This window comes from Opisthocomus hoazin, chromosome 18, assembly GCF_030867145.1.
Source record: "Opisthocomus hoazin isolate bOpiHoa1 chromosome 18, bOpiHoa1.hap1, whole genome shotgun sequence".
Lineage (NCBI taxonomy): Eukaryota > Metazoa > Chordata > Aves > Opisthocomiformes > Opisthocomidae > Opisthocomus > Opisthocomus hoazin.
In genome coordinates this window covers 18,240,256-18,255,511 of record NC_134431.1, presented here as the reverse complement: position 1 = coordinate 18,255,511, position 15,256 = coordinate 18,240,256, and the positions used below count along the sequence as shown (strand labels likewise).

General features: G+C 44.7%; 1 protein-coding gene across 2 annotated transcripts; it reads right to left on the bottom strand.

Annotated features, from left to right (window-relative positions):
- Window positions 1-1,430: 1,430 nt before the first annotated feature.
- On the bottom strand, window positions 1,431-15,039 carry ARFRP1 (ARF related protein 1). 2 transcript variants are annotated; one of them, XM_075438889.1, is made up of 9 exons: window positions 14,957-15,019; window positions 14,528-14,548; window positions 13,562-13,661; window positions 13,085-13,172; window positions 12,509-12,591; window positions 11,704-11,785; window positions 10,522-10,592; window positions 4,055-4,155; window positions 1,431-2,329 (listed from the first exon to the last, which is right to left on the bottom strand). In XM_075438889.1, exons 3-9 carry the CDS (start codon window positions 13,652-13,654, stop codon window positions 2,242-2,244), a joined length of 606 nt encoding a protein of 201 aa, XP_075295004.1. In that variant the 5' UTR covers window positions 13,655-13,661; window positions 14,528-14,548; window positions 14,957-15,019; the 3' UTR covers window positions 1,431-2,241. The 2 variants fall into 2 exon arrangements, with proteins under 2 accessions (XP_075295004.1, XP_075295003.1); XM_075438888.1 differs by lacking the exon at window positions 14,528-14,548 and having other exon boundaries at window positions 14,957-15,039.
- Window positions 15,040-15,256: the final 217 nt, after the last annotated feature.

The following is a 15,256-nucleotide window of genomic DNA, read 5'->3' as shown; positions in this document are numbered from 1 at the left end:
TGCCCCACCTGTGTGCCCCATCAAGTAACTCTAGTTCCTGCTCTTTGAACGGTATCGAACTTTTCACTGCCTGTTTCAGAGAAATCCTCCCTGATTTTTTGCAGACATCAGAGCATGCTCATATTTAACGTGTCGCAGCTGATGCATCTTTCTGTGTGAAAGACTTTCCCGCTCTTAGGAACTTGGGATTCTGAAGTGAAAATGTTTGCTTTAAGAACTCCTGCTGATACATGCCAGAAAGTAGTCTTTGTGTCTAGACCCTTGTAAGAGCAGCTATGGCCTCGAGCTCAAAACTGGTTTTTTCCTACCTACGGAAGAGAAAGAGATCTGAGAAGAGTATGTGGAAAGCTCGGAAAACCCCTAGTGTCCCATTCAACAGATGTTTCAAGTTACTTGACTGAAGTGTTTTGTCTCTCAGCAGGGCACTTTTGTCCACTGGTCACTGTTTTACATCTTTAGTTTAGTTGTTAGCACCAACCCTGCAAACCAAAACAAGAGCCAGGACCACAGATACCTTGAAAACACTCAGGCTTTCAGAAATCGCCAAGTGAGAGAGATTTCCCTTATAACCAATGGCCACTGGGTATCCAATACCTTTGTACACTTGCAGCTCTCAGCCCCACATCACATGCAGCACCGAGAGAAAGTGCCACTTCCTACAGGAGGCGAGTGACCTTCCAGGGATCCTTCACATTCACAGAGCGTGGAAGAAACCCAGGATGGGTCACTAGGTCTGAAGGAGCCTAATGAAATCTCTGGTGTCTGAGTTACATCTACACAGCTTAATTCTTCCAGCATATGGCGCTGACGTTGGCACCATTCAAATTCAAGCTCGGGTACTGTGTTATACCACATGTTCTAACGACAGCCAGTAATTGAAAGGGATCTGACATCTGACAGTTTGCCTAGCCTCCTCCTATCTTCGCATTACTAAGAAGTAAGATTCTGCTTTCCAGCATGCAATTATTTCCACTGACTTCACGTGTTTAATGACAGAGGCCAGCTGCCCTCACTCTTTGACCCAAATGTGTGGGAATGAATTATGCTCTCTCATGAAAAAAAAATCTGTAATGAGTTACATGCAGAAAATATAGCAGAAAGCTCTTTGACAGATGCCAAACAACATATCTTTAAACAAATACCACTGCCTAACTTGTTCAAACAGAGCTCGAATCATGTCCCCTTAATTATGTGAGCAAACAGCACTGACAGTCTCACCAGTGCCAGGAGCAACTACAACACGTGGAGATCAACACCCACTGCCAAAGCAGTGATACATCAGCAGAGTTAGAACTGCTGGCTGGACAGGCTATGTCAGAAGTGAGCACTATGTGACTTTGAGAGCTGCCTTTCTGTTCTTTCTTGCATTTCAAAAAACCAGAGGGCTAAGTGCCACCATTTCCGAACATCACTTGTTTCGGCAAGAGAAGTTCAAAGAAGTAGGAAGCTTTATTGTGTACCGATTTCTCCCTGCCTAGAGGTTCAGCTTTCAGCCTAGAAAGATCAGAGAGGCCCTTAATTCATTCCAGTTACAGAAGACACCAATTATTCTTACAATTAAAGAGAATGGACAACAGAGAGATTGGCAGTCAAATCAAGGCAGTGCTTCTGGAATTCATGTCCCATTAAGAACACCCATTTTAAACAGCACACGACTGTGCAGTTGCTGGCTTCCACATCTGCATTTACCACAGGTAAAAGTTACAAATCAACGTGCTGACTGAAAATTGAGTTATAATCAATACTGTCTCTCCCCATCATACAAACAGCAGCATAACAGGGCCAGTTACACTACCTATAGTAACCACGGGGCTGGAGCAGCAAGGCATCTGCTCAGTTAGGAGGGACAGCCATTCCCCAGGCCCTCCCTCCCCTTTCATATTCACCTACACAGTTCCTTCAGGAGTTCGTTCATGCCACTGGCCGCTAGCCTGTTAGACTAACAAATCAAGAATCACGAAGTAATACAGTAGAAAATTAAGTCCTTTGCATCTGCAACAAAGTGTGGATTGCCACTCAGCCTATGCTCTCAGGCCAACAGCTTAATACTTCATGTAAGAGATTCCCACCCCGCACACAGCTGGAATCCTTCACTTAAGTTTTTTAGACACAGAAAAAGAATGTTTGTCTCCAAGCTTAGGAAAGAATCAGGTGTAATAGCAATCCAGTGGAACACCTTCTTTAGAGAGAACACAAATCTGTGTGGAAAAACTGTCCATTCCTTGGCTGACTTGGAATTTCTTACGTGATGTCCTTCTTTCTTGGGGGCCGGTGAATATTCCTCACAACGCACTTCACCATCCATTCAATTCCCTCGTTCACTCCTTTGCTAAGGAAACAAGATAAGCAGACAAGATTTAAAAAGAAAAACCCAGCCAGCAAACAACCAAGAACAGGTCATGCAGTCCCTAACTGAGCCTTTACAAGAGCAAGCGAAGGGTTCTGCCCCGCAGGTATTCGCTGTCACTACTATGTTAGTTTCTCATCATGGGGACCTGATTTCTTTTAGCTCAGTATGTAAACTCAGTCTTTTATTTTTCTGGTGCCTGTACTGAGTTTACTTCATCCAATTTAGTTAGTCATCAGCTCTGTGGAAACCTTGGGATGAACAAGCACTGAAGCACTTGACAGTCAGCTGGTTTGAGGTTATTTTGCTACAAGTCTCGGGCTAGCTGTATCAGATCTTCCAATTCTAGCTCCAGCTTGCTGTAGTCATCCGTGCCGGGGCCGTCCGGCAAGTCATCAACTCACCGGTCTGCACAGCTTCCCAGCCAGGACTTCCACAATTTAGGTTTTTTTAGTGCAAAGTCATACTGAAATTTTGAAAGGAAACTCCACACAGATCAAAACTAGAAGTGTTTATAGAAAACCCACAACAATTGAAAAGGTTGCATTTCGTAAGATTATTATCTAATGCTTCTCTTCCAGTCAGTGCTTAACCATTGTTCTTGTGGTCATTCATCTGCTTAATGGCACTTGATTCTTAGCAATGCAGGTAACAGATTTTTCTCACGGTTTAAGAAACTTTCCTTATCCTTTGCAGTAGCTTGTACAATAAAACAGCTTTCTTACTAGATTAAAAAAGAGCAGAAACCTCCAAGCTCTGGATTAAGTACAGGCAGTAACTTAGACAGGAGCATATCTAACCATCTGGAACAGCACTTTTGACTTATGCCAAATAGCACTTATCACCCAAAGAACTGAAAGCGTAACCAAAGTATCGCCAGACTCAATATGCAATAGTGACACTAAGATATGAAGAATGCAGTGGGCTGGTCAAGGTTATGGCATGTGGCTGTGTGGGCGTGAAGAAGAATCACAGACTCCCAAGTTTTGGTCTGTTCTAGTCGTTGCATCTTAAACCACAGGCGTCCCCAGTGTAAGAACACTCTTGGAGATTGTTATATTATCACAGAATCACAGAATCACAGAATGGTCGGGGTTGGAAGGGACCTCTGGGGTCACCCAGCCCAACCCCCTGCCCAAGCAGGGTCACCCAGAGCAGGCTGCACAGCACCGCGGCCAGGCGGGGCTGGAATATCTCCAGAGAAGGAGACTCCACAGCCTCCCTGGGCAGCCTGGGCCAGGGCTCTGTCACCCTCAGAGGGAAGAAGTTCTTCCTCATGTTCAGACGGAACTTCCTGTGCCTCAGTTTGTGCATCTACATAACAAAGCTCATCTACACACCAAAAAACAGGACAGCAAGAGCATAATCACTCCACCAGCAAGGGAACACCACTCACGTCTCTGGCAGCGTCAGGAACAGCTATATTTCAACTGACTTCTCACATAAAAGCCAGGAGCTGCAGCAGGCCACGACTGCAAAGATTATTGTGTATGGAGAAAGGATGATACACTTTCAGCGTGTTTCATAGCCGGGATTTAAAGACGAAGTTACTGACCTGGTGCAAGTCCGAGGTTCCCAAGCCTGTCATTGCTGGGAAGGAAGCACAGCTCCCTTTCAGGGATTAGTAAATCTTACAAGCGCTGCTCTGCTTGCACGACACCCTGCAGCTGTTCAGTCAACCAAAGCACCATCCATTCTCATACTTACCCAGTCAGAGCAGAGCAGGCTTGTGTCAGGCAGTCTCTCTTCCCAATTTTGTTAATGCAGTCACTGAATGCTGTCTTGATGTCAGGTATCGACAGACAAGTCTGCGAGGGAAACCAAAGAAGAGCTTGCTTTCTATGCTACAAGAGACGGTGACCTTCCTCCAGAACAAACACTGCCTCACCCACAGTTCTGCTTCAGCCGGGGTGGCACAATGCTGTTAGGTCAAACCCCCTCACTCACTAACACAGCAAACTCACTCCTTTACATTCAAAACAAAAAAAAAAAAAAAAAAAAGAAAATGTTCTTTTTTCACCAAAAAGCATGCTATTTTCAGATAGTATACACACGCTGCCACAACTCCCTGATTCTCAAGACTTATGCTTCTAAGCAAAGAGAGTAATGAAAACGAGCACAACCTGCAGGCCCTCGGCATACTCCTTCCAGCCTGCCCCAGGCACCACACTCAAGTTCTGTCTACAGCACGACGAGCGGGCACCTATTCACAAAGCCTTTTGGAACGGTGTACCTGCCAGAACCCCAGGCAAGCCAGCCGACCCTTTGCCGATGGCCTGGATCAAGTCTTCCTACACACACGCTCTCAGAAAATGGCTTGGGCATGGTTTTTCCTAAGTTCTCAGCACATTCCTTGACGTTAAAGGCATGGCCACCCTGGACTTGTTTGTTTGCATTTCGCATGCGGGAGAAAACGCTGACAGCACTGAATGCAGCATGTTTTCTATGCCTGGTGTCACTTTGTTCTTGATTACCATCAGTTCTTGCACTTCTGTAAGGTTTCTGGGAAGTGAATTTAAAATATACAAATACATAACCCCCCCAATAAACCAGTCAGCTCCTTTCCTGACATAAATCACCATGTTACCACAAAACCTTTATTATTTCAGTTATAAACACAACAAAAGCAAACCTACCCTACTGAAGTCTAGACCTGCATCTTCCTCCCTGAGCACAGGAAGCAGGTACAAGAAAAACCACCAGCCTTTAAATCCTTTTCTCATCTCAGTGCTCGCTTGTTCCTCAGAAGCCTTGGACAAGCCATTTAAGCACTTGAGCTGCCCACGAACGCAGCTTTCTTCCTCTCTCTGCAAAGATATTTTTGACCTTCAATGAGGCAAGTGTTTACTCAAATGCCAAATCAGACCCTTGTGAGTCTTGAGGATTAGTCCAAGTGGATGTACACTTTGAAAGAACAGACTACCTGCCAACAGGCATGCAAGCCTGGGCCTTAACTTAGCAGAAAGATGGAAATTAATGACACCAGCTATCCGTTTTGCAAAATACTGGTTATGGAGAAATTAAATACAGGAAACTACTGTGGGGATGACCATGTGACAAATAATCAGATTTCAGGGATTTTAGGTAAGAAGAGTTCCTAAGAAATGGCTTGAGAGGAGCTTAATGACACCCAATTCACCCTGTGCCCTCAAATCCAGACTGGTGATTTTCCATTGTGCAGGGCCTAGAATCCGTTAGTTGTGCAACTTTTGATGACTGTACTTTCTTATGACCTAAGGTGCACTTCAAACCTGCAGTTTCAATCAATGAGCTGGAACCGTATTCAGAAATGTTACTTACTTCGTTGCACCAAAGCCCTAACAACTTACATCAGGATTTCTGCCAAACTGAAAGTCTGCAATTCGTGAAGATGAGTTGTCATCCACATCACAAACAGTTAAATGATTTTTTTAAAAATTAAATACTAAGTTTACAGGGAGTCAGACCGGACTTGGGAGTTGGAATTCATACCAGCAGGTCTGGAAGATAGGCAAGAGATTACTACCAGACAACCATTCTCTACAAGTTTGTAAAAGATGCTACTTGAGTTTTGGTATGACTTTCACTGCCAAATACAAAAGGCAGGTCCAGCTGGCTCTTGATTTAAGCCAAAACTCTGGACAAGTCAATCACCCAACAACCAGGACAGAGGAAGAGCTGCATGTCAGTAATTTGAGCTATTTTTTGTGTCATTACTTTTTTTCAGTAAATGAGACTTGGCAGCAGGAAGGTTAAATCCCAAGGCAGCTGAAACTGAGCCAACCTTTCTTGAATTATACTTTAAGCTTATCACAGTTTAATATCATAGTGTAACAATTTCTCCTTTTCTGAATGTTGATATATTTTTTTAAATCTTTTTAAAATAAATGCGAGAGAAAGCGTCCAAGATAGCAACTAACAGCACAGAGCACAGTCATGCTGTCCTGTTTCTACTTGCACCAGCCTGAGCAAAGCAATCGGGCACTGGACTCCCCCGAACACCCCAGCAGACCTGCACATACTGGGAGGCACAGAGAATCCGCCTCCTTCATCTTGTCTGTCCTCGAGGCCCTGGAGAAGTCCATTTTCCCCAGTGCAGCTTACAACTGCTGTAGCCATTTTTCCCCCAGTTTAATCCATTACAACCACTCCCTTTTCTCACCCCCTGGTGTAATCGTGGCCTGCCCTGACTTCCACAAAGCTGCCCAGCCATTGGTCTCCGTAGAGATCTGCACCAGAAGGAGTTTTGCTTCTGAGGAAACTTTGCACCATTTACATTGCTTATCAGACGATGTCGCTGCATCACAACACTACACCTGTTTCAAGGAACGCCTTTTTCCCCGTGGGACGAAGTGCAGGAACACGGCAGAGGGCACAGCACCACTGAACTATCAGTTCAGAGCAGCCTTGTTTTAGTGTTCAAGGGAAAGCCATGAACTGGAATCTCGTCTTACAGCAGAGGATGACGCAGATTGCCCATCGCTTCAGCTAGGAGCATTTGAACTTCTCATGCTCGGGAGAAAATGTCAGCTGCGGCTTCTAAGTTCCCCTCCTTCCCACCTCCCTATCTACATTACAAAGTATTTGTTTACAGATGTGCTTTGTTTCTCAACTGAAACCACATAAAGCCAGAGCAAACTAGGGAAGCTGGATCTGTGATCATGTAAACAGTGTACCATTACACTAATAAAATCCACAGATGACCTTTCTGGAGTGATGTTATCTACCGTACATTTCAGAGGAAACTCACACAACTTGACGAATCATATTTCTATCGCAACTTTCCCAAAAGAATGCACTCCAAACCATCTTTTCAGGAAGGCTCCTCAAGGCACAGCCTAGCCAGGAACGACCTGCTGCACAACCCAATTCCTTTCACGTAGAGTTCAGAACAGCGTTGCCCGAACTACGACTCGGGAACTGCACACCTAGAAACACCTGAAGCAGCAAGGCTCCATTCCTGGAGTCACCTGCAGAAAAGCACGAGTGGCCGGTTTAGGCAACAAAGGTTGGATTGTAGAGTCTTTGTCCATTTGCCAAACCCACTGCAGGAAAGACAACGCTGTTGCTTGGCCTCATATCAGGATAAAACCTGAGGTACAGGCTCTTCAGTCATTTCAAGAGTAATCAATGGGCAGAATGGAACTAAAATAGAAACAACAAAAAGGTGGGCGGCCTAACTACAACTAACTGTGCTCTCTTTTTTTACAAGCTTATTTTAAATGAAAACTTAAACTTGTTTAAACTAAAACAAGCTTATTTAAATTAAAAGTAATTTTACAGGGAAGCTGTGGTATTTCTGAAGTTGGAAATTAGAACAGCTGTCATGCAGAAAGCCCATTTTCTAACATCTACGTAGAAAACAGATAACACCACGAGTCTTCATATGTATGCTGCTACTCACCATGACTCCTCTCATTTTTCAAAGACACGAGGAGGCTTTTCAACACTCTGGAGATTTCAAATTAAATGTCCAAAATTTATTTTAAGATTAGGAAGGCATGACTTCCTCCCAAAGATATCACTCCATACCCGGTTATTTTCATATGCTATTTTTTCAGCTCAGTTTTTCCAGTACTTCTAATACTGTTCAAAAATCCACCATTCTATCCTCAAGTGTTAACATTTCATTGTACAGTTCAGAAACAGAGCTTTTACTAACCTTTAATCAGCTGCATTCGCATCAAAATAGCAAATATAAATTCTTACTTTGCTGCTTTTTCTGCATGAAATAGGTAAGCAAAACTGCCTAATACTTTCAAAAGTGGCATTCTGACTTGAAAGGGAGTCCACATAGATTATTATAAATTAGACATTTAATTCCTCTACAAAACAACAGTTCCTTTAAAAAACAAATTCCCTCCCACAACACACATTTGATCCAATCTTTTAATTACAAAATTATAGAGTTTTGAAGCCCCTGCTAAACACAGAGCATTCTCCCTGTACAAAAAAAAAAAAAAATCCTACACAGTATGTCCTGATATTAGAGTTGTTTTTCTGCAGTCCATGTCTGTATCTCATCTCCTGATACAGCCAAACACCACTCATGCTTGACAGTGCTGAGTGGATGCAATTTACCCTAGGGTCGTGGTGCCCATTATCAGTGAAATTCTTTTCTGCAAGGAATTTAGCATCAGGGCCAAAAAATTCTTACACTTTATGCAATTTCAGGCACTGAGTCAGGACTTTGTTAGCTTACTGTGAGGAATGTAAACTTTGAAAAAAAACAAACCCCTACATCGGATGTACTAATTTTGATATATTTCACAAGTCTTCTGCTGGCCTTTAAAGATGTAATCATCATGAATTCTCTTTCAGCAAGGTTAAGATACCACTCATTCTCCCTTATCATGCTCCACATTAACAACAGAGGGATACTGATGAGAATTTCCCACTACAATTATATGTCTGGAGATCCAGAGCAGACAGACACTCCTGCAATGTTCAGTTTTCTTCCACAGGTCTTCAATTCTGCTAGATCGGTGGAAGAGAAACAGACCTTGTCCTTCTCTAAACCTCAATAAGCGAACCTGAACAATTACTGAAAAATAAGCTACAGTCCCTTTAATGTTGTTAATACCACTGATGTCTCTCTGCTCTGTGTCCATATCCAAGATCATACTCTAGGAACAGACCCCTAAATATACAATTTAGTATTTCTTAAAAATAGGTCTACCTCCGGTTGGTATAGTTTTGCTAATCTCTTGTCACAGTACTATGACTGCATAAAGGCACTACATGTGTGAGCTGGTCTCGGATCCTCCAGAAGGCGCAAGGAGTCGTTCATAGTTTTATCTTGAGAGCCTGTTCCAAATACCTCTTTCTGGTCATCTACAGAAGTCCACTTGTTCAATCATTTTTCTTTAGGCTGGCTAGGGTGCCAGAAGAGCTGGCTTTGGCAGTATGCCCGTAACAACATACACATATACAGCCATCAGGAAAACTGGAACAGCTTTCCAGATCACTGCATATTGTTTAATTCTCAACAGCTAAAGGCAAGAGTGCAGACTGCTCCCTGCTGTAAAGCAGTAGTGTTGCATGGAAATACGAGAGTTAATACTCTGGTTTCCACATAAAACAAGACAGTGAATTTCCCCACATACCAGCGATCACAGCAAAGTCAGGACCATGTATCAGGAGTCCTGTCTCAATCTCACGCTGTCTTTTAAATGGAACTACATTTCTTTTATTTCTATGACAAGGTAATCTTATAACCACCAAAAAAAATCCATGGTATTGCACACATGCAGTGTAACCAAACCCTTCTTTAAAGCCAAAGTGATGTCTGTGTAAGTCTCAAGTATTTCCCACAAGTACACTCACTGGCAAAGGTGTGAAGTCCAGGGGAGGAAGCTAGGAAGTATTGGCATGCTTTGAAACAGGTACAGATCACAGCTGCCAGGGCTGGCACTCCAAATGCTACTGAAAGCCTCTGGCTCCATCTAGAGATTCATCACTCGAACTGCAGGACGGGAATTCCAGGTACCGCGCACAGAGAGAAGGAAAACGCGGAAAATACGACTGCTTTAGGCATTCTCTTCCCTTTTTTCCATGCCGGGGGAGATGAGGAATGCCCTGGATGTGCCACCTAAACAGTCACACTGTAGTGCCCCCTAACTCGTCAAATACAAAGCAAGAGTTTTGCAGTTCTGGATACGCTAGAAAGAATTTGAATTATACTATCAAGAAAAAGTATTCCTTGCCATTCACTGCTGTCAATGATGGAACGCTCTAGGACAAACAGAATGTTTCATTGAACAGATCTTATCTGGTTACGGGAAAAGGATGATACTGCTTCACGTGCACTTGTTGTGCTGTTCCCAGGTAATAGTAGAGCAGCATAAACAAAGTCCACTAAACATTTTTTTTGCTGAATAAACAAGAAAAAAACAGTATCAAGCTATGAAGTCACGGTACAAGAAAGACCCACCAAGCTACGCAGTCTGTTCTGTTTACATAAAAAGTCTAAAGCAGCTCAGATGGACGTGCGTGTAGTAAGCTCACTTACGCCACTGGAAAAGGGTTGGAGGAAAAAGCAAAGAATTAAAACTAAACTCTAAGCAACTCATTCCAGCAGCAGGAAAGCACCATTGCATCAGTCCAGGAAAGTGAAACAAATTTAACATGAATGCAGAGCTTGCCTTTCCCAGGCTTCTTTGCTCACTTAAGAAGTAAATCTGCCATAATCTTACCTCTACATCCTGCTTGTTAGCTAAGACCAGAATGGGAACCCCTTCCAGAGCTTCGCTGGTAATCATCTTCTCTGTATACAAAGCACAGAAACAAAAACAGAGTTTCAGTCAGTTCCAGAAGATAAAGTTGTGCAAATGCCTGACACAGACTATCTGGACATAGGGACGAAGCAAGAGGCTCCTTCTTGCATTACAGTTTCACTTTATACAACTTCTCATGTCTATTTTCTTCACAGAATTTTTTTCCAGATCAAACTCCAAACTTTATTTTCATTAACAAGCATGTTAGTGAGAATTAACAAGGTGATAAATGCAGAATAAGGAATCAAGATTTCAAAATCATTCGCATAAGCACAAAAAGAGATTCAAGGCCATTACAGGCCACAAAAGCAAGTCCTGTGTTACCGACAAGATAGACTGCAACAGAAGTGCAAAAGCACTACAGATGTGCGGTCGACAGGCCACGCAGCTTCCCTCAGGGACACAGGAACAGACATACTAGCAATGAGAGAACTGTGCCACAATACATCATGAAGTCACGGTACGGGTATGTGGCGGTTTAACCCAGCAGCCAGCAATGAAGCACCGGACAGCCGCTCGCCCAGCAGCATGGGGAGGAGAAAGGGACAAAACGGCAAACTCCTGGGTTGAGATGAAGACAGTTTAATGAGGCAACAAAGGAAATACTACTACTAATAATGAATATGCAAAACAAACCATATACAATACAGTTTTCTCACCAGCCAATGACCAATTCGCTGCCAGTCCCCAAGCAGCGATCGCAGAACCCGGAACACGTGGATTTTGCAAATTTCGCAGAACCTCCGGGAAAAAAAATCCAACTCCCGGAAAAATTCCAACTCCCAGACAAGAGGGGATCCAGACTCACAGGAAAGAGAAGAGGTTCCTGCCCCCCGGCCAACCCTCATTCATAAACTGAGCAAGACATCTATGGTATGGAATATTTCTGCTGGGGTGGCTGCCTGGCGATGCTCCCTCCCAGCTCCTGCACACCTGCTCATCAGCTGAATTTGGGACTAGAAAAAGTCCTTGATTTCTTAGTAACAACTAAAAACACCAGTGTTATCATCATTCTTCTGGTACTAAATCCAAAACACAGCAGTAGGAAAACGAACTCTATCCCAGCCAAAACCAAGACAAGGTAAAACATAATGTACTTACCAAAAGCTCTTTTAGATTCCGAGAGCCTCTCCTCATCAGTGGAGTCAATAACATAGATCACTCCATGAGATTCAGCGTAATACTGAAAGGGTAACACAGATATCAGTCTATCTATCTGCTAGGGCCATGTTAGTCTTCCTGATTTTTTTTTTTAGTTTAGTAAAATTTTGACACACGTGGAAAAGATCGAGCAGTTGGAGCTGGCTGTTTCCATAGCGTACATCTGGAGAGAAGGATGGTGGCACACATTGTCTGTTCTGTTTGTAGGCCTACTGAATACAACAGGTGAAAAAGCTTCCCTGTCCCCCCAAAACGCTTATCTCTACTGGCACAACCCTCAGATATGGGTTGGCCATCGCTGTTTCTAAACAATAATGCAAATACTTATTTCAGCAACGGGCACAAACTGGAGCAGAGGAAGCTCCAGCTGAACCCGAGGAAGAACTTCTTCCCTCTGAGGGTGACGGAGCCCTGGTCCAGGCTGCCCAGGGAGGCTGTGGAGTCTCCTTCTCTGGAGATATTCCAGCCCCGCCTGGACGCGGTGCTGTGCCCCCTGCTCTGGGTGACCCTGCTTGGGCAGGGGGTTGGGCTGGGTGACCCACAGAGGGCCCTGCCAACCCCGACCATTCTGTGATTCTAAGCATTATCTTTGCTAAACTTGCACAGATATAGTTGAATCTCTGGAAAAGTGTTGATGCTATACTAGGGTTACCAATAAAGCTGTATGCGATTACTAAAGGATCATACTGCTTCAATTCTAAAAGAGACAAAAACATTTCTAAGACAAAAAAAATACATCTCCAACCTTGTCCCAAAGAGACTGCAGTTCCTCCTGTCCGCCAAGATCCCAGAACATTAGCCGAGTTTTGCCTACATCGATAGTACCAACTAGAGGGAAAAAAGAAAAGACAATGCAATGAAAACTGAAGGTGTTCTCTAAAGCATCTCTAATGCCTGCACACCCCCCGAAGAAAGCTGGAGTAGAAGAGTGTTCTAGAGGAACAAATCACATACGGAGGCTCCTTTCAACAACAGAGCAACACCTTTGCACCAAGGGACCACTAATATCAGATACAGCCGTATCTGTGCAAATAATATCAGAATCAGGCCAGCGAGTGAACTCCAATGAAATTTAATTTAACCTCTGAGCACAGCACTGAAAGGGGACACTTGTTTTTTTAAGATTTCAGGGGTTTTTCCTCATAAGCTAAGAAAGCCTATTTGATTCTCTTACAAAAAGACACGGAGAGTTAGCTGGGCAATACGATCTCTCCTTCCAGGAACTATTTTGTCCTTGTCAATTCTTAAATATTTCAAACAAGAACCAACTGTTGTCCAGCTGTGCAGGAAAGCTGAAAAAATTCCAAACAGATTTACTTACTGTTTAAGCCTACAGTGGTTGTGATTTTGGACAAACTCATCCCTTTGTAGTTCTTGTTAAATCGAGTTTTAGTTTGTTCAAGGAAAGTCTGAAAAGGAACAAAAAAAGTATTTACTCTGAAGTATTTTAGTGGCTGGGGTATTCCTAACCCAAACCTGCCTTCTCGTTTCTGCAGAATCCTGCTCCAACAGATACTGCCCTACCTAACCTTGGACCAAACCACTCTTCTTGCTCCCTATTTTAGCAAGGAAAGCAGGGATCACAGGTGATTACGGGATTATCAAAGCCTCAGCTACATCCCTGAAAGCTTATGCTAAATTCAAGGAAGAGAGAAAAGTTGATTCTTTGGTGTGACATCACTAAAATAGCTCACAATACAGCCAAAGAATGACTGCCCCATCTGTTGGAAGTTTTATCTCTGCAGGATGTTTAGCATTGTGTGTGCCCTCCACGCAATTGGTAATAAACAGCACTTACGGTTTTACCAGCATTGTCCAAACCAAGGATCAAGATGCAGTACTCATCCCTCTGGAACATGTATTTATAGAGTCCGGACAGCAGAGTATACATCCTGCTCCTGCAACAAGTAACAGGAAATCATTAACAAACAGATCATTTCCAAAAGTCTCTTATTCCGCAACGCAAGTTTTTCCCAACACCAGATAAATAAATGACATTATTCTTTTATCTTTTATCCCAGGACAAATCACAGATCCAAGAGAGATCATGCAAATACCTCAAACTCACTTTTTCACATGCATACTGGTGAGGGATTACCTTCCAAAGAGCTTAACCTCTCTTTCTGCATGCAGCACCCAGCATCCACTGCAAGCTCAACCCTCATTTGAAAACTATCCTGTCTGCTCTGGGGCTTGAAGGAGAGCTAAAGAAGAGCTCGAATGTATTTTGCAGTACAGGTAAGATCCACAGAAAAGAAAGTCAACTTCATTCAAATACACCAAATGGGTATTTTGAGCAACAATGTACAAGCCAGTCTCTTATTCCTTGTTCCTGACATCGTATCTTTAATGGTCGAACTGAGTGAAGTGTACCTTAAAGGTGCATATAACCCCCTACTTCTCTTAATTTAAGCCTCATCCATCAACAACCTTCTGTTGTATCTTCTGTGCATCCACCACACCAGTCTTTTGTCATCTTACAATGCCTCAAAGACAAGCCAGCTAAGTTAACAAGCCAAAAGCACAAGACTAAGAATCAGAGAAAGCGACACCGACACCTGCAGAAGGCCACACGTTCTTTGATGTTGGGTTTGCACGAAGAAGGCAGAGAAGATTTGCCAAGACGCAGGAAATACTGGTACCAAGCGCTACGGCTGACTCACAGAACATTGCAACAGCTCCTCTGTTTAAACACAAAGGGAACCTCAAGGCAAAGACTTTGAGAGGCAACTGCCTCTGAGCAAGCGTGCAGATAAATACTCACTCTGAAGTCAAACAACAACGCCTAAAGGGAGGGAAAAAAAAGCGTTCCAGACCAGAAGCCGGGGATTTCTGAGGCTGGAGCACGGGCAGCGAGAGGGCAGGGCCGCGCAGGGAAGGCATCGAGGCCGCAGGCAGGGTCGAACCCCTCGCCCCGCTCCCCTTTGGGGCCGGCAAGCGGTCCCAGCCGTGCCAAGCACCCCACAGATCCGGGAGACCCCTCCCTGCCACAGCCTGACAGGGGAGAAGGGGGAACCCGACCCCCGCCGCCATGTCTCCCTCACGGCCCGGAGCCAGGTCCCGGGCCGGGCCGGCGGCGCCTCGCAGGCCCAGCCCCAAGCCCAGCCGTGCCCCGCGGCCCTCCCGCCGCGGCCCCGGGCGTCCCCCGAGCGCGGGAGGCGGAGGACAGAGCCCGAAGCCCGCAGCCCCTCACCGGGTACCGCAGACACCTCCCGCCGCACCGCGCCTCAGAGCTCCCACGCCGCACCAGCCGCCGGCGCCATCCCGCGCGAGGCGCTCTGGGAAACGTAGTTCTGGCGCTACGGCGGGGGCGGGGCGGGGAGGGCCGGGTGGACTACAACTCCCAGAATGCTTAGCGCCACAGGTGTCCAGGAGACTCCCGAATGCGCAGGCGCAGTAGGAGGGGGCGGCTCACTGCTGAAGTGGCGTCAGGCGTTGGCTTCAGAAGGCGGAAGTGGGCGAGTCGGGGGCCGGAAGTTGGCGGGGTGTCATG

Excerpts from the sequence above, each read along its gene's own strand:
- ARFRP1 (XM_075438888.1), bottom strand. The coding sequence starts at position 13,654 with ATGTATACTCTGCTGTCCGGACTCTATAAATACATGTTCCAGAGGGAT. Across the intron at positions 11,786-12,508 it reads TGCAGTCTCTTTGGGACAAG|TATTACGCTGAATCTCATGG; the intron begins GTTGGAGATGTA and ends TTACCCTTTCAG. Across the intron at positions 2,330-4,054 it reads GCCTGCTCTGCTCTGACTGG|CAAAGGAGTGAACGAGGGAA; the intron begins GTAAGTATGAGA and ends TTGTTTCCTTAG.